The following is a 22,753-nucleotide window of genomic DNA, read 5'->3' on the forward strand; positions in this document are numbered from 1 at the left end:
CTGCTCAACAGAAGTTGATCTAACAATTAACTTCTGTTGAATGGGAATGTTGGAAAACTTTTGTCGATCTGACAGCTGCAGCAGCTGATCAGTGTATTCTGACAGTAGAGGTGTCTCCCTGCCAGACTACAGTGGTAGGGTTCCTTCATCCATCTTGCTTGTATAGATGGGGGAATCTGTTCATTTTTCTTTTTTTTTTTTTTTTTCAGCCTGCTGGCTGAATAAAAAATAAAAATAAAGTTGAATCCACGGGAAGCCTTCGTTTCACTTTGTTACTGGGGTCTGAACTCTAGATAGCTAGGCTCTGTCAACTGCCACCTCCAGTATAGAAAGAGCACATTTGCACCATTTCCTTACACTTTTTCCTTCCTTTCTTGTGTTTTTATAAGTATAATGTGATGGTTTGCCCTTCGGTTTCATATTCATGCTTTGTAGCCCCTGCGAGGGCGCACAAGGAGCAGATTGTAGTCTCTTGTTTATTCCTGTTTATTCAAAATTTTCAATAAACATATTGAAACAGAAAGAGCACATTTGCCGTCATTGGATTTGGGAATGGCAGTTTGCTGGGATTATCCATGAAATCAGAGGAAGTCAGGGCCCAGTAATAAAGTGTAGTTTCATTTAGAGATTTGGAGAGAAGTACAGGAACCTTTTTTATGTGGTAAAGAAAATGGCAGCAGCCTTGTGGTATCTGCTCTTAGGCAGCACTTTTACACCAAAACTTTAAAATGGAGTCCGAGTTCACTTGAAGAACAAGTCAACAATCACAGTTCTCTTCATTCTAATAACCAGGTTCACTTTAACCAGGCATTGGAAAGAGGATCTGGTTTTAGGCATTTAGTAAAATGCTTAAAAACAACTGGGTGTATTTCTAAATGCACAAAATAGAAATCCTTATGAACATTTATAAAAAATAATAATACTCTAGAATATTGATCCAGAAAGTATCCTGTTGCCTTTGGGGAACTTGGACCATACAAAATTGGACCATGTTTTTTTTTTTTTTTTCTTTTTTTAATCAGGAAAAAGCTTGAGAGGGATCAACAAACCATACAGAAGAAAAATACAAGCACATTCCAGAGATTCCATACATAAGCAAATGCAATGTCAAAGAGTGGTCACATAACATAATCCTGACAATGGCACATATAGCGGTAAAGATTGTCACCTCATGTGAACTATAACATTATGAACAGTAGCATAAAATATGACTTGGCTTCATTTGTGCTGCTAAGCTTAGCTCTAACCCAAAACAGCAAGTCAATACTTTTGATAGCCTTAGATCTTACAGGTATGCCGCGTACACACGACAGGACTTTCCGGCAGAAAGGGTCCAACAGAATCATTTCATTGGATGGGCTTCATCTGACTTTAAAAAAAAAAATTATGACAGACCTAGAAATAGAACATGTTTTAAATCTTTCCGACTAAATCAATTCCTATCGGGAAAACCGTTCGTCTGTATGCTGTTCCGACGGACTAAAAACGACGTGAGGGCAGCTACTGGCTACTGGCTATTGAACTTCCTTTTTCTAGTCCTGTCATACGTCGTACGTCATCATGTTCTAAACTAATGGACTTTGTGTGTAGGCAAGTCCTTTTCAGCAGAACTCCATCGGAAAGACCGCCAGAGTTTATTCTGATGGAAAACCCGGTCGTGTGTACGCGACATAAGAGTCTAGCCATAAGTACCTTTTACAGGCATGTCCAGCCAGTTCCCCCACACTTTTTCAAGTTTATATAGGTTACCTCTGTGTTTGTAAATCAGTTTTTCATATCTAAGTGTGGTGCCTATCTAATCAACCCACATTGTTGGTACGGTCTGAGAGATCCAGTGCATTAGGATAAGCTTACAGGCCTGAAACAGAGACCTGCCAGCCGCCTCTCAAAGAAATGCTTCCGGACCATGATTTTTAAAGGAATCTATGCCTTTCCTTTGTCATTTTATTTTATTATTTTAATTTTGTCTTTTGGTTGAATGTGATGACTTTTTCAACCTGACTGGTTCTGTAGCCTAGAGTAGCCAATCCAGTGTTAACCTTTAACAGAACCATGAAAGATGTTTCCGGAATATTGGCCGCATGGTAATGTGCACTGTAAACTCAGTTTTACCATTCTCTCACAAACATATAGTGTACATTTTTATATGCAGTTTAGATTTGATTATTGTTCACAGGATGTCCTTTACCGGCAGTATAATATGCAGCTAGTATGCACAAAGTGTAGTAACATATATTATCCAACCTAATGGTTTTCTGGCTGTTTGATTATTGTTACATCTGGCAGCTAAATCTGGGATATATACACAGATTTTGCATGGTGATTAGTTTGACAAAACCTTATAGCCAGGGCAGGACCCCTGGGCTTGATCCTTTTTCGGACCCTACCTTGTATACATTACCACATTTATCGGTGTATAACACGTGCCGGCATAAAACACGTGTCTTTTAGGAGGGAAGATTAAGGAAAAAACGTTTAAATGCCCATCAATGCAGCCTTATCAGTGTCCATCTGCAGCCTTGCCCATCCATCTGCAGCCTTGTCCAGTGTCATTGCAGCCTTGTCAGTTTAGCCTTGTCATTGCAGTCTTGAAGTTAAAAAATGGCGCCGCCGAGATACAGAGCCTGTGTATCTCGGTGGCTCTCGGGTCCTCTCGCAGTCCTGAGCAGAGCCGAGAGTAGCCGAGTGTACTAAGCTTGGCTCACAGTCACGCCCAGTTCCTGTGTTATGTTCATCATAGGGCGGGACTGGGCGTGACTGTGAGCGGAGCCGAGCCGAGTACACTCGGCTATGTATCTCGGCAGGGCCCCCTATTGGGTGGGGCCCATGGGCTTGAGCCCAGTCAAGCCCAATGGTAAGTCCAGCCCTGCCTATAGCTGATACCAATGATAAAAAAACGGGTGACACTGGTGTAATGATTTTATGAATATTTGTATAGTTGGGTCCCAGAGGCAGATGTACGATCTATATACACTGACCGGACACTGTATTAGGTACACCTTGCTAGTACCGGGTTGGACCCCCTTTTACCTTCAGAACTGCCTTAATTCTTCATGGAATAGATTCAACAAGGTGTTGGAAACATTTCTCAGAGATTTTGGTCCATAGTGACATGATAGCATCACACAGTTACTGCAGATTTGTCGGCTGCACATCCATGATGCCAATGGTGCTCTATTGGATGAGATCTGGTGTCTGTGGAGGTCATTGGAGTACGGTGACCTCATTGTCATGTTTAAGAAACCAGTGGTGAGATGATCTGAGCTTTGTGACATGGTGCATTATCCTGCTGGAAGGAACCATCGGAAGATGAATACACTGTAGTCATAAAGGGATGGACATGGTCAGCAACAATACTCAGGTAGGCCGTGGTGTTTAAAAGATGCTCAGTTGGTACCAAGGGTGGGCCCAAAGTGTGCCAAGAAAATATCCCCCACACCATTACACCACCAGCAGCTTGAACCATCGATACAAGGCAGGATGGATCCATGGTTTCATGTTGTTTATGCCAAATTCTGACCCTACTATCTCAATGTCGCAGCTGAAATTGAGACTCATCAGACCAAGCAACGTTTTTCCAATTTTCTATTGGCCAATTTTGGTGAACCTGTGCGAAATGTAGCCTAAGTTTCCTGTACTTAGCTGACAGGAGTGGCACCCGGTGTGGTCATCTGCTGCTGTAGCCCATCTGCTTTAAGGTTTGATGTGTTGTGAGCTCAGAAATGGTATTCTGCATACTTTGGTTGTAATGAATGATTATTTGAGTTACTGTTGCCTTTCTGTGATCTCAAACCATTCTGCCCATTCTCCTCTGACCTCTGATATCAACAAGGCATTTTCCTCCACCCAACTGCTGCTCACTGCATATTTTCTCTTTTCGGACCATTTGTAAACCCGAGAGATGGTCATGTGTGAAAATCTCAGTAGATCAGCAATTTTTTAAATACTCAGACCTGCCCGTCTGGCACCAACAACCATGCCACGTTCAAAGTCACTTAAATCCCCTTTCTTCCCTATTCTGATGCTCTGTTTGAACAAGTTGTCTTTACCACGTCCAGATACCTAAATGCATTGAGTTGCTGCCATGTGATTGGCTGATTAGCAATTTGTCTTACCAAGCGATTAAACAGTGAGTATGTATATTTTACATTGTATTTATAGGAAACCCTGCCATAAGTTAACCACATGCCGACCGGGCCATAGCCAAAAGACGGCTACAGCGCGGTTGGCTTATTCTGGGAGGGTGTCCATGGACAAATCTTGCTCCCGCGTGCCCCCTGGGGCGCGCACCCAGGAACATCCATGACCGCCGGTGTTCTGGCATATTCAGTCCGGCCATCATATAGCGTCCGCCCCATACTGCGCATGCACAGTACGGGGCAGAAGAAACTTCGGAAAATTTCAGAAGCTGAACGGTGCCTGCGCCATGAGTGGAGGTGGTAGCCCCATCATGCAAGCGGACATAGGGTTGTGAAAATTAGACGGCCCCTCGTAGGCGAGCTTCGCTCGCCACACTTCGGGCTCGGCCTCGCTGCGCTCGGCTCTTTTTTATTCTAACTCTATGTCCATTTGGATGGTGGGGCTAGAACCTGGACTCAGTGCGCAGGCGCCTTTTATCCTCGGCTATTTTCGGAATCTGTGTTGCTGTGTACTGCGCATGAGCAGTACACAGCAGACGCTATCTGATGGGGGACCTTATATGATAAGACACCGGGTCCTCTGGATCATGGATCATCATGGATCATGGTAAACGGCCGCTGATTGCGGCCGTTTACCACATGATCGCTCCATCAAATGACGCCGGTTCCTCCCTCCCCTCTCTGTACCGATCGGTACAGTGTGAGAGGAGAGGGGGAGAGATGGCAGCACTGTGGGCTGGATGTGAAGTGCCCACAGCGCTGCTCAAATGACAATCCTCTGCCCATACTCATGCCCATACTCTGCAATACTCTGCAACACTGTGCAATACTCTGCAACACTGTGCAATACTCTGCAACACTGCAATACTCTGCCAATACTCTGCAACACTGCAATAATCTGCCAATACTCGCCAATACTCTGCCAATACGCGCCAGTACTCTGCCAATACTCGCCAATACTCTGCAATAAATTTTAAAAGAAACAAAGAATTTGTATTTATTTATTTTTTACAGAATTTTCGGTCTTTTTTGATAGCACAAAAAATAAAAAATCCAGTGGTGATTAAATACCACCAAAAGAAAGCTCTATTTGTGTGAAAAAAAGGACAAAAATTTAATTTGGGTACAGTGATGCATGACTGAGTAATTGTCATTTAAATGTGAGAGCACCAAAAGCTGAAAATTGGTCTGGTTAGGAAGGGGGTTTAAGTGCCCAGTGGTCAAGTGGTTAAAGTAAATACATGGGCTGCCATGACTGTTCTTCCTTTTAAAAAACTAGGTGCATGTTTTATTTCTGGCTTTAATTTATCTATTGACAAGCTGGCAAGTATAGTCAGAACATGCATATTTCTCTCATGACAAGTTGCCTTTTAACATATTTGCTAGTCAAATAGCCTTGTATTTCTGTGGAACAAGGATATGTCCTGCAGGGCAATGTGGTTGAATACGGTCAAACGTTTTGAATGAAATCATTTATTTTTGTGTACTTCGTTGGCCTTAGAATAAGCATGCAGAATGTGGATTCAGACACGTCAGACTTCATTGGCATGCCTGTCTCAGATCAGTGATGAAAGGTAGTGAAGCCACAATTAGGAAAAGAGCTCCTATTTGCACGTTTTTAAAAACAAGTTAGTAGTAGTAGATCTCATATTTTTATTCTTAGAATTTTTGTTAAGTGTGTAACTAATTATTGAGCGAAGGCCCTCAATCCTAATGACAGAACTGCTTATCATCCTAAATAGCTTGTCAATATGAATTACCTTTACCTGTCCAATAGTCCAAACCTAAGTTGCCAATCTTACTTATATCCCCTCCTAATGAATATCAGAAAGTGGAAGGCTGTGGGATGCTATTCATGCTATGCATGAATCTATCCGTTGCATATAGGAGGTAGCCTGGAGAGAGGGGGCGGCGCCCGTGCGCCACTAATGGACGGCCTGCCACTGTAGGCTTCCCTGAATAAATGAGTTTCCAAGGATCTCCTAAAGGGTAGGAGCTGACCAGACATACTGGCATAGGGAGTTCCAGAGGATGGGAGAGGTTCTGGAGGCGAGCATGGAAGGAAGTAGTCTGGAATAGTCTGATTGAAAAAAGACAAGTCCATTCAGTTCAACCAATAAAAGGGAAAAAACATTTTACAATCCTATATACACAATCCTATACCCAGAGTTGATCCAGGGGAAGGCTAAAAACCCAGCAAAGCATGATCCAATTTGCTCCAGCGGGGGGAAAAATCCCTTCCTGGGGCAATCGGATATTCCCTGGATCAACTTTACCTATACAGTAAGTCCCCTACATACAAACCTTTGAGTTGCAAACTTGCAAAGATGAGAACATGTGTTTGCACAGTTTGTTTATATTCAACCCAGTGGGCTGAGTGAAAAAAAACCTGACACATCGCCGTACTAGCAAAAGCAATGTTGGTACAGCGATCTCCCCAGCTGTGCTATTGTGTTCTGATAGGGGGACTCCCCCCCCCCCCCCCCGCCAGAACGCACTGATCAGCGCTCATAGCCATTGTCTGCAAGCACTGATCTTTGTTTGACTTATGAACAAGTTGGACTTACGAACAAGCTCCCAGAACAGAACTCATTCATAAGTAGGGGACTTATTGTAAACATTAACATCCAGTTATATTATGTACATTTAGGAAAAAATCCAGGCCTTTTTTAAAAGCAATCTACTGAATTTTCCAGAACCACCTCAAGAGGGAGTCTATTCCACATCTTCACAGCTCTTACTGTGAAGAAACCTTTCCATACAGGCGTCCCCCGGGTTACAAACAAGATAGGGTCTGTAGGTTTGTTCTTTTGTTGAATCTGTTTGTAAGTTGGAACAGTGTAACTCCAGCCCAAAAAAAAAAAACATTTTTAAGCATTTTGGATAGCAAAGGGAAGGGTTAACACCCCTGTAATGTTTGTTTTGCTGTCTGTGTACCTATTCAGAAGTTTCACCTCACTTTCTGTCCCAATGACAATTGGATTTTGAAAATTTTGGGTTGTAGTGGAAACAAGCCTTGGTGATAAAGCACCAATGAAGGAGACACCTTTTTCCCATAATAACTCTTACAGGAGTGAATTTCCCTTCCTAGGGGTAGATTTCCTCTCACTTCCTGTTGTCTCCCTCCGTTTGTAAGTAGGAGTTGTCTGTAAGTTGGATGTTTGTAACTAGGGGACCGCCTGTATTTGGAGATGAAATCTCTTTTCCTCTAGATGGAAAGAGTGTCCCCTTGTCCTCTGTGATGACCCTAAAGTAAATAACTCAACACCAAGTTCACTATATGGACCACTTATGTATTTGTACATGTTGATCATATCCAACCTTAATCTCCTCTTCTCGAGTGAATAAATTCAGTTCCTCTAATATTTCCTCATAGCTGAGCTCCTCGATTCCACTTATCAGTTTGGTTGCCCCTCTCTGCACTTTCTCAAGTTCCCCGATATCCTTTCTGTGATTTGGTGCCCAAAACTGAACTGCATATTCCAGATGAGGTCTTACTAATGATTTGTACAGGGGCAAAATGATATCTCACTCTCTGGAATCTCTTAATACAAGAAAGGACTTTGCTAACTTTGGAAACCACAGCTTGGCATTGCATGCTATAATTGAGTTATGATCTACCAAAACCCCCAGATCCTTCTCCACCTGTTAGGTACCTGGTGTTGAAGCCCGACTTGTAGAAGGAGACCTCTCTTACAACGCTGGTTCAGGAGCCACTGGAATGGGAACAGCGGTCTCGAGAGCAGAGTGGGTAAGAGTGCCTGCTGGATAGGGCCGCTGGGACTGATAGCGGAGAAGAGATCCCTCTGGATGGCTGGACAACTGGAAGTAGATAGAAGAGCTGAGGAATGCAAGCAGCAGCTACAGGAGCCAATGAGAGGAACCACAGGCACAGCAGAACACTGAACAGGCAGCAGGTTGGAGCAGGGTCAGACGGCCCGGGTCAGTAGGCGAGCAGACAGGTGATAGCAGCAGGCAAGGAAGCGTCGGTAAAACTGGCAGAGGTCGGCAACGGAATCGCAGCCAGAAGTGGTAGCAAGGTCAGGCAGGCCGGGTCGGGTTTGGAGAAGGCAGAGAAGTCAGACGAAGCCGGGTCGGTAACAATAGCAGATAATCAGGTTCAGGTTCAGGTAGTCAGATGCACAGGAGCTGAGAGGAAACAGCGCCGCACCAGTGCACTAGGAGAACCTTTAAGCGTTCAGTGGCGGCCAACAGCGCTATTGTGCGCGGGTGCCCGCGCGCACGCCCACGCACCACTCGCAAACGCGTACGCGCCGGAAGCATGCGCCGACGCCTGCCAGTGTGAACACACTGAGGCTCAGTTTGAGAAGAAGCACGCGTGTGCATGCGTGCACGCAGCTGTGCCTGTCCATCGCTGGTAAATCCCTGACACCACCATTGATCCCCCCCAGTTGTACTCCCCTTAGTATGTATGATGAATACATATTCTTAGCCCCCAAATGCATACCTTTACATTTATCAACATTAAACCTCATTTGCCATATAGTTGCAATGACCTCAAGTAACAAGAGAGCAAGATGTCTTGGGAGGAGCGGAGAGGACGCTTTGGGCAATATTTGCAGATGAGGTTGATGATTTAGCTGGGGCAGTGTTATGGATAGCTTTGTATATTGCGATTAGTATTTAGAATTTTATACATTGTGTTAGTGGAAGCCAGTGAAGAGAATGACAGACAGGATCGGTTAGTAAGGTGCACAAGTCTAGCAGCAGCATTCAGTGAAGACGGCGTTGTAGTAGTAGGAGGGACATAACCAAGGAGTGAATAAGTTGTTTTGTGGTGTCATTAGTCAGGAAGGGTCCAATTCTGGAAATGTTGTGGAGAAGCATACATCAATTGTCTTCATGAAACCAGACTGAGAATGCAAGCCTTGATATAGATATAGATATATATATATATATATATATATATATATATATATATATATATATATATATATATATATAATATACCCTGCCCAGACAGGCCGATTAGGCATCCTAGTCAGGGTGACCTGTACTAAGACGTTTCAAGATTCTAAAAGTAGACTAGGAACCTAAGGAAAGAGACAATGAAAGAAGAGGAGCAGTGAGTGAGAAAGATGAAAAGTGAGGGATGACAGGAGAGGAAAATGGGGAGGAAGACAAGGGAATAGGGTTTTTTTTTTACTTCTTACCCCTTTTACTTCTTACCCCCCTCCCCTTCCCAGAGCCGAGATCTAAACATTCTATGATGAGTGCCTATAGGTAGCTAAGAGAAGGCAGTTCTAGGGTAGGCTGAGTATAGCAGAGCCAGAATTCCAAAACTTTAAGGAATTTTAATGGAAAATCCTTGAGAATTCTAGAGAGTTTATTGTTGACAGATCAAATATTCATACACCCTTTTTACCTCTACTGAGTTCATATCTTTCAATCTGTAGAAGGTGATCTGCTTGGGGTACCTTGATTTTAATGGGACAATGGGATCTTTAAAATAAGAAAATAAGAGTTAGATTTTTATTTTTTTACAAATGATACATAGAAAACAAATAGTAACTATTTGTTTTCTATGTACCATTTGTAAAAAAAAAATCCAACTGTTATTTTAACCTTGGGTTGCCTATATTCAACCTTCTAGACTTGAGCGCTCCTTTCGATTTAATATGTCTCTACCCCCCACTACGTGGAATCTCTATCCTTTTTACCACCTTTATTCACTTTCTTTCTCTTTTCTATTCTCCTACTCTACTACTTCTCTTTTCTTTTTCCTTCTTTTCTTTGCCTCCCTCTTTATTTCTTCTTTTTACCTCCTTGGGCCACCAGGCATAGGCCTGGGTGTGATGGTTACATGGTAAAAAAAAACATTTTTTTTTACATTGATATATTGTATATCACAAACAATATTTTCTGACTATATGGTCAGATAAACGCTACACTTCAGACTCTGTAAGACCGTTTTTACTCACATCTAGTGCACCATGTTTTAAAATTCCAATGATCCATATGGTGATGCCAATCTCTTACATGTTATGTATAACTACTATTGGAACTTCAAGGACTTGAATATATCTATATGACTTGTTTTGAAGTTTTCTTTATTTTTCCATGATATGACCATCAATGTGATGCATTGTTATGTTGAAGTGAGTCATAATAAAACCCTTTGTACAAGAAAACAAATAGTAACTAATGAGAAGAGATAGTAAGAGGGAACCTTGGTGCATTGGGGAAATAATTATCTACTGTTTCTAACCTGAGGCTGGGTTCACACTGCCGCATGGAGCGGCTCACAACAGGGGTCCGGTGCGTCCCTGTTCACCATTTCAGGTCCGATTTCAGTCTGAATTTTTGCCTGAATTCGGACCTGAAATGGATCAGACGATGCACAGGACTCCTGTGGAATTCACACCGAAGCTGCTCCAGAGATGTGTGAATCGGCTCCAAAGAGAGCTGGTCACAATCTCCTGACATGCGAATTGGATGCGGATGCATGGCCCAGTAATTGCATATGCGGGGGAATCAAAAGAACACTCTCATTGCGCAGATAACCCAGGAAAAAGTGACTTTAATTTTTAAAAACTCACATATAGTAAGTGTAATTCAGGCAGAAAGGAAAGTGACCAGCACTTCCTACCAGTAAGATGGCAACCGCTTCTCCGTTCCCTCCAATGCATCTCTCGTCCCTTGCCCCACCCCATGTTTCGTCACAGACGTGCGTCTTCAGGGGCGTGCTCTTTTGGTGGTATTTCATCACCTCTGCGTTTTTTTTTTTTGCGCAAATACGAAGAAACTACAGCTACAGGAGCATTCCCAGGGCAGGACCTGATAGAAACTAACCTCTATAGTTGTAAACCTGTGCTTGAGCACTGTAGCAGAGGCAATTTTCTGGATGGATGGAATGAGTAAGCACAGCCCAGTGGGCAAGACAGAAGGAAGTGCATCCATTCATGACTAAAGGTCTGTGTGGGGCACTTACTAGATAGGAGAGGTGATGGATGGAAGCCATTCTGACTTTCTTGTAAAATGGTATACCTGTACCCAAAGAGGAACTTTGTTCTGGGGAAAAAAAACCTTAAAAGTCAGCAGTTGTAGCTGCTGACTTTGAAAAAAAATTCGCATTTACCAGTACAGGGATCCAGCGCTGTCCTCATCCAAACCAGTTCTTAACTAGTCTTCAGGTCCCAGTGCCTCCATCTTGGATGTGGAAACTTCCTTGTGCTTCACAGCTGGTTCCCCACTACACATGCAAGAGATGCACTGTGCTTTCTCAATGGTTACACAGTCTCCTGGGACCTGTTATGTGTCCCAGGAGGTGGGGGGGGGGGGGTCGAACTGTTCGGCTTGCCTAGGTGAGTTAAGCAGAAGTGGGAGCGGGTACCTGCCAGAAATAGGTACCCGCTCCCTAAAAAAAAAATTAAATAAAATCCAAAAGTGTGAGAAGTGAGGTTCCAATCTAAAGCCCACATAGCTGTTTGTTGCCTGTTTTCATAATATAGCTACATAAAAATCTTCAATATGCGTAGTAGGAGAAAAAATGTGCCAGGAGATTAACAAGGTATGTATAGTTTGCATTATGTATGCAGTTATGAAAATTCCTTGTACACTGACTTGTACTGTACTGGCCGCAGTACTTCTACTGGCAGGATAGCTCTAGCCCAGGGTCAGGCAACCTCGGCCCTCCAGCTGTGGTGAAACTACAAATCTCATCATGCCACCGACTCTAGGAGTCATGCCTGTGATTGTTAGGGTCTTGCAATGTCTCATGGGACTTGTAGTTTCAAAACAGCTGGAGGGCCGAGGTTGCCTACCCCTGTTCTAGCCTGTACCTTAGCTGGTTATTTTGTTCCACCACAATTTATGCATTATCATCTGAAAAAGTCCATATGATGCCAGATAAGACACAAAGTGGGCACAGGATCTTCTAGGTTTTTTCTTTAAAAATGCTCTTTTTTGTATATTTCTAGAAATATAATAACGATTGGTGGATTGGACGAGCGGTTCGGGAGGGCTGTGAGGTGGGATTCATCCCAAGCCCTGTGAAGCTGGAACACATGCGAATGTTGCAGGAACAGAAGATGCGACAGAGCCGGCTTAGTACCAGGTGTGTTATGTGACTTTCTTCCCATCTCTCTTGCCAGTCACACACATTTCCCTTATCTGCTGTATTCTCCTCCTTTACTATCTTACTATTTCCTTATCTCCTTATCTTCCCTTGCAGTAAATCCATTGGAAACTCCAGTAGTTTAGGTGATGTAGTCAGTGGTACACGGAGACCAACACCTCCAGCTACAGGTGAGAAATTCCAATCCTGTCCTTCTGTTTATAGGTAGAACATCATGTGCGATCTAACTCCATTTCTTGCTAAACTGTTCTTTGCATATATAAAACACAAAAGGGGCATTAAAGCAATAGCTATCCGAAGCCAGGTTTAACTGCAAAATCGAGGGTATGCCCAAAAATGTGATTCATTTTATGAATGAAGTGATACAATTTTTGAGTGATCTCAGATCTAAGTATATTTAAATCCTCCAATCACTGGTGTCATTAAGGTTAAAGGAGAAGTATGGTCAAAGCTTTTATTAACCTACTTTTCTTATTGATCACAGCACAGCAGTTCATTCAGCTGTTGGCCGACATCACTCAGCTGGTCAAGGCTGGGGAAAGATCCCGACAGTCGGGATCCACCCACATACCTGGACCAGCAGCTGACTCAGCCTCTTAGTTGCTCCCTCCCCTACCCAGCTCAGTGCTCTAGTGGGCGCTGGAGGGGTAGAGCAGAGACAGTCATCGCTTTCTGCTCAGAGCAGAGGGGAGAACTGAGTGATCAGTGGTGTTTGATCTCTCAGTTCTCTGTGTTGAGAAGGTAGGGGGACAGATGCAGCGTCAAAATGATGCTGTATCCACCTAGGTGAGTATAAGATTTTTTCTTTTTTATATATACCCCATACTTCTCTTTTAATGCATCTCATAAGGATTGCATCCATGTTTTCAAAACACACGAAAAACATTTGTTTTAGCTGGTGGCACTGCTACTTTGATTATTCCTATCATATGTGCTACTTGGTTTTATCATTTGTTATAAAATAGTAAATTTGGCATACCCAGTGATGTACTAATTATCTTACGTTAGTACAGCGATCTCCCCCCACTGAGCTGTTGTGTTCTGACAAGGGGACGCCCCCCCCCCCCCCCCAGCCAGAACACTCCGATCAGCACTCTCTGCCATTGACTGAAAGCGTTGATCGGGAGCCAGTCCGCTGCTGGTTAATCCATCATGCTCGTCCGTCAGAAACCATCCAAACTGCTGGTTTCTGTTGGACAGGGTGCCATACACATGTGTCGAATGTTGGTCGGTTTTTATTGAACCGGCCAATGTCGCCTGACATTCGCCCATGTGTTCGGGGCTTAAGCTTGATGAATATGTTGTCAGCTTGTCTATTGCATTGCAGTGCAATAAACATCATTACCTTTATGACCCATAGCCTTAATGGTTCTTGTGAGCAACTCAGAGACTTAAAGCGGAGTTCCACCCAAAAGCGGAACTTCCACTTTAACCACTTAAGCCCCAGAAGAATTTACCCCCTTTCTGACCAGAGCACTTTTTGCAATTAGGCACTGCGTCGCTTTAACTGACAATTGCGCGGTTGTGCGAAGTGGCTCCCAAACAAAATTGACGTCCTTTTTTTCCCACAAATAGAGCTTTCTTTTGGTGGTATTTGATCACCTCTGCAGTTTTTATTTTTTGCGCTATAAACAAAAATAGAGCGACAATTTTGAAAAAAATGCATTATTTTTTACATTTTGCTATAATAAATATCCCCCAAAAATATATAAAAAACGTTTTTTTTTCCTCAGTTTAGGCTGATATGTATTCTTCTACATATTTTTGGTAAAAAAAATCACAATAAGCGATTATTCATTGGTTTGCGCAAAAGTTATAGCGTTTACAAAATAGGAATCAGTTTTATGGCATTTTTAGTAATATATATATTTTTTTAAAATGGCGGCAATCAGCGATTTTTATTGTGACTGCGAAATTATCGTGGACACATCGGACATTTTTGACACATTTTTGGAACCATTGTCATTTATACAGCAATCAGTGCTATTTAAATGCACTGATTCCTGTGTTAATGACACTGGAAGTGAAGGGGTTAAGTGTTTCCCGGGGCATGTTTCTAACTGTGGGGGGGTGTGGCTGTGTGTTACACGTCACTGATCTCTGCTCCGATCACAGGGAGCAGATATCAGTGACACTGTCACTAGGCAGAACAGGAAGATGCTTGTTTACATTAGCATCTCCCTGTTCTTCCTCCTCGTGAGACGATTGTGGGTATCCCCGCGGTGATTGAGTCCGTGGGACCTGACTCACGTGATGGCACGGTGGCAAATGTAAAGGGATGTACCTGTACGCCAATTTGCCTGTCCGTGCCATTCTGCAGACGTACATCGTCATGCGCCGGTCGGGAACCAGTTAATAAACTAATAAAAGTGTGGAACTCTGCCAATGGCAGAGAGCTCTGCCCAGAGTGTTCTGGCGGGGGGATTGTCTCCCTGTCAGAATACAAAAGAACAGCAGGGGAGATTGATGTACTAACGTCAGATTGTTAGTACAGCAGCTCTGACCTGAGCTGTCTTTTCTTTTTTTTTTTAACCCGCTGGGTTAAACCATGGTTTACGGGGTCTACTAGTATTAGAAGATATTCACCTATACACAGGTGAGATTAGAGAATGTTTGATTGTATAGCTCTCCTCAATCCCTTGGGATACTCACTGTTGGAGTCTACAGGTGGGAAGTTTGATCATTCACAATGGAATTTCCTGTCTGATCTTTATTGGTTTCACTGAGATATCTGGCATGGCCAGCACTTCCTCCTCCTCCTTCCGCACAAACGGGCCTTATGCAAACGTACATAATTGTAGAAACATAATAGGAACTACCTAATCAGTATTTAGTATCTACAAACGTATGTAGTAATACATACAACTAAAAGCTGAAGGCATTGCTGACTAGACTACATACATACATACATTTTTTCTTTTCCAATGGTTTTTGTTGAAATCAAGTTTTGGCAGACAACAAAGATTCTCAATGATACAAGTTTTGTCTCAACAACAGTGTTACAATAGTGGGTCTCAGATCAGTGCGAATGAATCATTACCGTATATATCTATACTAGAACAAAGGTACTAACCTTGTCCAATCCCATCCCATAAACAAAGTGATGGGTCATGAGATGCCTAGAACTCACCGATCGATAAAACTGTTCACTGTATACCTAGCGATAGTATTATTAACATTTATAACAAAAAAAAGGGGGGGGGGAACAGAACAGTGAAATTCCCCTTAGAGGGATATCGTGTGGTGGAACCAGATTTCCCAGCTCATACATACATTTTTTCATGTTTGAGGTTGTGTAAATGAAACGGAAACGTACTATGGGGTTGATTTACTAAAACTGGAGCGTGCAAAATCTGGTGCTGCTCTGCATGGAAACCAATCAGCTTCCGCCGTTTTTTTTAATAAAAACTTAACTGAACAAGTTGAAGTTAGAAGCTGATTGGCTACCTTGCACAGCTGCACCAGATTTTGCTCTCTCCAGTTTTAGTAAATCCACCCCCATTGTATTTCCCACTCCTTCATCATGTCAGCAATCCCTTCGCTAGCTCCAACCTGTGAACCCTCAGCCCCTCTCCAATGCAATCAAAGATTTACCACACTCATATCTTGTTTGTTTTGTTCTGTCTTCATCTTGGCACTTTATTATTATATTATTCTTGTCTTAGACATAAATAGTGCTTATTTTGGACCCTGGCTGTACTTTTTTTTTTTTTGGTACCACCTATAGGACCCGTGGGGTGGAATTACTAACTGAAAATTCATCTTGGGGGTTATTTACTGAAGACAAATCCACTTTGCACTACAAGTGCACTTGGAAGTGCAGTCACTGTAGATCCGAGGGGGACATGCAAGGAAAATAAAAAACAGCATTTTACCTTGCATATGATTGGATGATAAAATCAGCAGAGCTTCCCCTCATTTCAGATCTATCCCTTAGCCCTTGTACACACGATCGGAGATTCTGACGGAATGTGTCCGATCAGAGCGTTTTGTCGGATATTCCGACTGTGTGTGGTCTGCATCGGACTGTTTCCGTCGGAATATCTGTCGGACCAAATTTTCCAACTTGCCGGAAATATTTTCCGACAAAATGCTCTAATCGGACATACTCCGATCATGTGTAGAGAATTCCGATCGGACAAAGTGCCACGCATGCTCAGATCAAATTCCTACATCAAAGCTATTGGCTACTAGCCTGAACATAGTCCCATCGTAACGAAATTACGTCATCACGTTCTGAAAGATCGGATTTTCCGACAACTTTGTCCGACCGTGTGTATGCAACAGTTTCGGACAAGATCCGTCGGACAAGATCCGTCGGACAAAATCCGACGGATTTGGTTGTCGGACTCTCCGACCGTGTGTACAAGGGCTTAGATTTGCCGCCACTGCACTTCCAAGTGCACTTGTAGTGGATTTGCCTTTCGGAAATAACCCCCTTTGTGTCATTGATTTCATAAAGCATCACAAACGAGAGAGTTGGTGTCGCAAATAAGTGTGGAAATGAATCTTCAAAGCAGAGAAAGTGAGCATGAAGGATTAGATTCTGCCAAAAAGTAACAGACATTTCAGGATGAAGTACATTACAACTGTTACCCAGAATAGTGCAGACTTTGGACTAGCTGCAGTCAAATGGCCCATTGGATGCCTATCTACAAATCCCTACGTCCACCTAATATTAAAAATGCTTGAGATTTTGGGGTTGATTTAATAAAGGCAAATAGGCTGCTCACTTTGCAAGGAAGATGCACTTTGAAAGGGAGCTTAGTGAATGTGAGATTGAAGAATGCTGACTTTGGTGCTTGGTTCAGCTTTAGAGTGCTAGGGTGAGGAACGCTGACTTTGGTGCTTGGTGCAGCTTTAGGGTTCTAGGTTAAGGAATGCTGACTTTGGTGCTTGGTGCAGCTTTAGGGTTCTAGGTTAAAGAATGCTGACTTTGGTGCTTGGTGCAGCTTTAGGGTGCTAGGTTGAGGAATGCTGACTTTGGTGCTTGGTTCAGCTTTAGGGTGCTAGGGTGAGGAACGCTGACTTTGGTGCTTGGTGCAGCTTTAGGGTTCTAGGTTAAGGAATGCTGACTTTGGTGCTTGGTGCAGCTTTAGGGTGCTAGGTTGAGGAATGCTGACTTTGGTGCTTGGTTCAGCTTTAGGGTGCTAGGGTGAGGAACGCTGACTTTGGTGCTTGGTGCAGCTTTAGGGTTCTAGGTTAAGGAATGCTGACTTTGGTGCTTGGTGCAGCTTTAGGGTGCTAGGTTGAGGAATGCTGACTTTGGTGCTTGGTGCAGCTTTAGGGTGATAGGTTGAGTAATGCTGACTTTGGTCTTCTACTCACACATTCCTGAAGAATAACAGGTAAACATGGCTGCAAGTTCTTCTGTCTAGTTGGGTTCTAAGTTTATTAAAGCGGTAGTAAACCCGCTGAAATATTTTTTTTTTTCATACCTGCAAGGGAAAAGGCATAATGAGCTAGTATGCACCTTACCTTAGAACGAGGCCTCGTCATCTCACCCGATATACGCCGAGGGGGATGACATGCTCCCTCGGCGTACCTTTCGGATATCGCGGCTCTGGCGCTGTGAGTGGCCGGAGCGGCTCATTGCGAGGGGAATATCTCCTAAACCATACAGGTTTAGGAGATATTTTTTTTACCTACAGGTAAGCCTTATTATAGGCTTACCTGTAAGTAAAAGTGAAAAAATATAACTATACAACTGGTTTCCACAGCACAATGGCATATTTCTGTTTGGCATGATGTTGTTGTCCCACCCTGTTTTATTGCTCATTCATTTTCAGGGGTTACTGACATGCGGTGGGACTGGGGAAAAGGAACATTTTTTGATACTTACAGAAATTCTGCTTCTCCAGTTCCCCTTCATGTGAAATTGACTTTCCTGCCTGGTTCCACTATCTATAAAGATGCAAATGGTGAGCCTTAGAAAAGCACTTACTGCGATGGAGAGGGGACTGTCCTGAGGGGTCTGGGTGTGGAGTGAACCCAGAGGTTGCTGAATTAAAGAGAACCTTGAAAAGGAATATTATAAGTATCCAAAAAAGTTTCTTTATTACATGGGATTATTGAGATGAAGAAATCAAACCTGAACTGATCTCCAGCTCCCCTCACTTATTTTTTCAGTGCCTTTTGATGCCATTTATTTTCTACACGTTTCTACCTGATTTTGTCATTGTGTATCCCTCTAACGTCTCTTTTTTTTTATAACCCTCATATTTGTTATTTATGATTTTCCTTTACGTTTCTCCAATACTGATACATTTTGTCTTTCTTCTTTTGCATCTCTTCACCTTTCCCTCCAACATCCACTATCCTGCCTCTCCCACACGCTCCTGCGCAGGTCCCTTAGAATCCCCCTTAGCTTATGAAATAGATGCTGAATTAGAATATGATGAAACAGATCCTCAGGGTGCTCATCACACCCCCCACAACAGTTCGGGGAGCGTAACAACCCCCCCAGCTAGTACCAAACGTGGCCCTTTCTTTAAAAAGGTAAAACCCCCGCCTGAGGCAGTGTTATTAGTAGCATTAGCTATGAACCATGAGTTGTAGCTTGACCAAAGGCATAACACTGAGGGGTAGATTTACTAAAACTGGAGAGTGCAAAATCTGGTGCAGCTCTGCGTAGAAACCAATCAGCTTCCAGGTTTTTTTGGCAAAGCTTAACCACTTCAGCTCCGAAAGACTTACCCCCCTTCATGACCAGGCCATCTTTTGCAATAAGGCATTGTGTTACTTTAACTGGCAATTGATCGGTCGTGCGACACTGTACACAAATCAAGGGTGAGCTGGGAACGTTTTGCTGTGCTTGTGAGCAATATTTATCCATCTTGCTGGAAACAAGCCATCTTACTTGTAGGCGTGAATCACATACAGGTAGGTGATTTTGCGCAGAGCGGCTGCCCTGCCGCAGTATATATGCCTTGGGTAGTCGTTAAAGAAGAACTCCATCATGTCCCTTACTAACACGTGAGGCCACTGGATGTGTGGCATAAACTGTATGTAGTTGCGGCTACATATAGCATACCACACTGTGTTCCAGGTTCAAGCTGAGACTTCCTGTCTCATACCTGGAACACAGTACACAGTAGAGTCTATCACGGCGATGCTCAGACATTCAGAGTAAGCAATGTATTCTATAAATTAATACAAAGCTTCCTCTGATTGGCTGAGTCAGAGATTGTGACACCATCAGGCCACCTCTCTGACTCAGCCAGTCAGAGGAAGTTTTGTATTTATTGATAGAATACATTGCTTTTTGTGAATGGCTGAGCACTGCTCTGATAGACTCTACTGCAGTGGTCATCAACCCTGTCCTCAGGGCCCACTAACAGGCCAGGATTTATGTATTACATTGGAGTGATGCAGACTAGAATACTGCAATCACTGAGCAGCAAATTATATCACATGTATTTCATTATCTTGCAAACCGGGCCTGTTAGTGGGCCCTGAGGACAGGGTTGATGACCACTGCTCTACTGTGTTCCGAGTATGAGACAGGAAGACTCGGCTCCAACCTGGAACACAGTGCAGTATGCTGTATGTAGCCGCAGCTACAGTGGGGAAAGTAATTATTTGACGGGCTGCAGATTTTGTAGGTTTGCCACCTTACAAAGATATGAAGGGTCTATAATTTTTATCATAGCTGTATTTTAAATGATTAAATGAAAATCGAGAAAAAAAAAAATTATACAAATGGTATAAATTGAGTTGCAGTTCAGTGAGTAAAATAAGTATTTGATCCCCTACCAACCAACAATAATTCTGGCTCCCACAGACTGGCTACAGCAGGGGAGTCCAAACTTTTTTCAAAGAGGGCCAGATTTGATGAAGTGAACATGAGTGAGGGCCGACCATTTTGCCTAGCATTCTTTGAACCAATAAAATTCAGTCTAAGTGTGTTCGTTTGAGCTCTAATACAATGCCCAAAAAGAATTCTGTTGCCTTTGTGGCTGTGTGTGAGTAAAGAGATGAGCTCGGGCATGTATATACGGTATTTATTGGTGAATAGCGCGCACCTTCACTTTAAGAGCGAAGTTTCAGGAAAAAAACGTAAAATTTTAAATAAAGAACTGAGAAGCAAAATAAGCGTCAGTGCCCATCTGCAGACCCCCAATAGCCAGGAATGCAGCGCCCACCATTGCTAGGAATACAGCACCCACCATTGCCAGGAATGCACCTGCCATTGCCAGGAATGCACCCACCATTGCCAGGAATGCACCCACCATTGCCAGGAATGCACCCACCTTTGCCAGAATTTCACTCACCATTGCCAGGAATGCACCCACAATTGCCAGGAATGCGCTCACCACTGCCATCAGTGCAGCCTTGGAGGGGACATGGAGAGGGCAGGACGAGCACCAAAGATATCCTACAGGAGAATCTGTTTACACAGTGACCTCTTTAAGAGAAAGTCCTCCTTTGATGGACAGAACAGTCATCCAATGGCAGAGACAGGACTTTCTATTACAGAGGCTGCTGTGTAAACAGGAAATACTCCTGTGTGCACGGCGCTTGTACCACTTCCTATCTCCGAGGCAGCCAGACTGAGCCAGTATATATCTTTTGTGGCCCCCGGCTCTGGGAGATCGCTGGGGGCCACAAAAGATATATATGTTTAGATAACCAGGCGGGCCGTTCAAAACTGGACCTCGGGCTGTGATTGGCCCACGGGCTGGACTTTGGACATGCCTGGGCTACAGTATGTGCTCATGTGGTACACAGATTACGCTTGTCAAGCTCCTAATGACAACTCGTTATGTGTATGAAAGACACCTGTCCACAGAATCTTCTTCCATTCAAACTTCACCATCATGAACAAGACCAAAGTGCTGTCAGAGGACGTCAGGGACAAGATTATAGACCTGCACAAGGCTGGAATGGGCTACAAGACATCAACAAGAAGCTTGGGGAGAAGGAGACAACTGTTGGAGCGATTAGTTACAAATGGAAGAAATACAAAATAGCCATTAATCTACCTCAGTCTGGAGCTTCATGCAAGATTTCACCTCAAGGGGTAAGGATGATCGTGAGAAAAGTGAGGGATCAGTCCAGAACTACATGGGAGGAGCTTGTAAATGATGCAAACAAACCAATGATAACACAATACACCGCCATGGATTGAAATCCTGCAGATCCCGCAAGCCCCCCTCCTCAGGAAGGCACATGTACTGTACAGGCCTGTCAATGAACATCTAAATGATTCAGAGAAAGAATGGGAAAAAGTGCTGTGATCAGATGAGACCAAAATTGAGCTCTTTGGCATTAACTCAGCTCATATTTGGAGGAAGGAAAATGCTGACTATGACCCTAAAAACTCCATCCCTACAGTCAAGCACGGAGGTGGAAACATTATGCTTTAGGACAGTTTCTCTGCTAAAGGTATAGGCTGACTTTGCCACATTGAGGGGCAAATGGACGGGGCCATGTATTGTAAAATCTTGGATGAGAACCTTCTTCCCTCAGCCAGAACACTGAAGATGGGTCGTGGATGAGTCTTCCAGCATGACAGTGACCCAAAATATACCACCAAGGCAACAAAGGAGTGGCTCAAGAAGAAGCACATTAAGGTCATGGAGTGGCCTAGCCAGTCTCTAGACCTTAATCCTATAGAAAATTTACAGAGGGAGCTGAAACTTCAAGTTTCCAAGGAACAGCCAAGGAACCGTAGGGATGTCGAGAAAATCTTTAAAGAAGAGTGGACCAAAATCCCTCCTGAGATGTGTGCAAACCTGGTCACCAACTACAAGAAACGTCTTGCCTCCAACAAGGGTTTCTCCCCCAAGTACTAAGTCATGTTTTGCTTGGGGTTCAAATACTTATTTTACTCACTGAACTAAAACTCAATTTATAACATTTGTATCGTGTTTTTTTCTGGATTTTTGGTTGATATTCTGTCGCTATAATTTAAAATACACCTATGATAAAAATTATAGACCCTTCATTTCTTTGTAAGTGGGAAAACTTCAAAATCTGCAGGGAATCAACTAATTATTTTCCCCATTGTACATACAGGTTATATCGCACATCCAGTGGCCTCACATGTTAGTGAGGGTCATAGTTCATTTGGGCCAAGCTGGTATGTCAAAAGATGGAGTTCTTCTTCTTTATTGAACAAGCTGAGCTTAGAGACAGAATGGCCACCGTGCACAACTGCACCAGATTTTGCACTCTCCAGTTTTAGTAAATCAACCCCTAAGTGATGATGTTGTGTTTGTTGCTTTTTTCTCAGTGTGAGCACAAAAACTTCCTTAGTTTGTGTTATATGACTAATATGTTATATGACTAATATTTATTCACGTTGCCTATGTCTAATAATTTTGTACTGCTCTGTTAATACCTGCCAGGTGATTGTGCAATAACGAATTCAACTTATCTACTGATGTCATTATAATATATATTTTTTTAAAGTGGGCTAGCTTAGTGTGTTTTTGAATGGGCAGTGTTAAGCCCCACATCCTGTACCATTCTATTCTGCCCCTTTATTTTAGTATGGTACAATGGCAGATTT

The 22,753-nt window shown here is 43.2% G+C and overlaps 1 protein-coding gene across 7 annotated transcripts in view; it reads left to right on the plus strand.

The window, feature by feature from the left end:
* Nucleotides 1-22,753, plus strand: part of CACNB1 (calcium voltage-gated channel auxiliary subunit beta 1) — a 142,395-nt gene that overhangs the window by 72,999 nt on the left and 46,643 nt on the right. For 5 of the 7 annotated variants that reach the window (XM_077459700.1, XM_077459705.1, XM_077459701.1 and 2 more), the window contains 3 exons: nucleotides 12,080-12,216; nucleotides 12,334-12,407; nucleotides 18,584-18,735. In XM_077459700.1, coding sequence (XP_077315826.1) covers nucleotides 12,080-12,216; nucleotides 12,334-12,407; nucleotides 18,584-18,735 — 363 coding nt within the window. The remainder of the gene's footprint in view (nucleotides 1-12,079; nucleotides 12,217-12,333; nucleotides 12,408-18,583; nucleotides 18,736-22,753) is intronic. The other 2 variants (XM_077459702.1, XM_077459707.1) reach the window with 1 other exon arrangement.

This window comes from Lithobates pipiens, unplaced genomic scaffold, assembly GCF_037356315.1.
Source record: "Lithobates pipiens isolate NorthernLeopardFrog02 unplaced genomic scaffold, aLitPip1_a1.2 Scaffold_28, whole genome shotgun sequence".
NCBI classification, from domain to species: domain Eukaryota; kingdom Metazoa; phylum Chordata; class Amphibia; order Anura; family Ranidae; genus Lithobates; species Lithobates pipiens.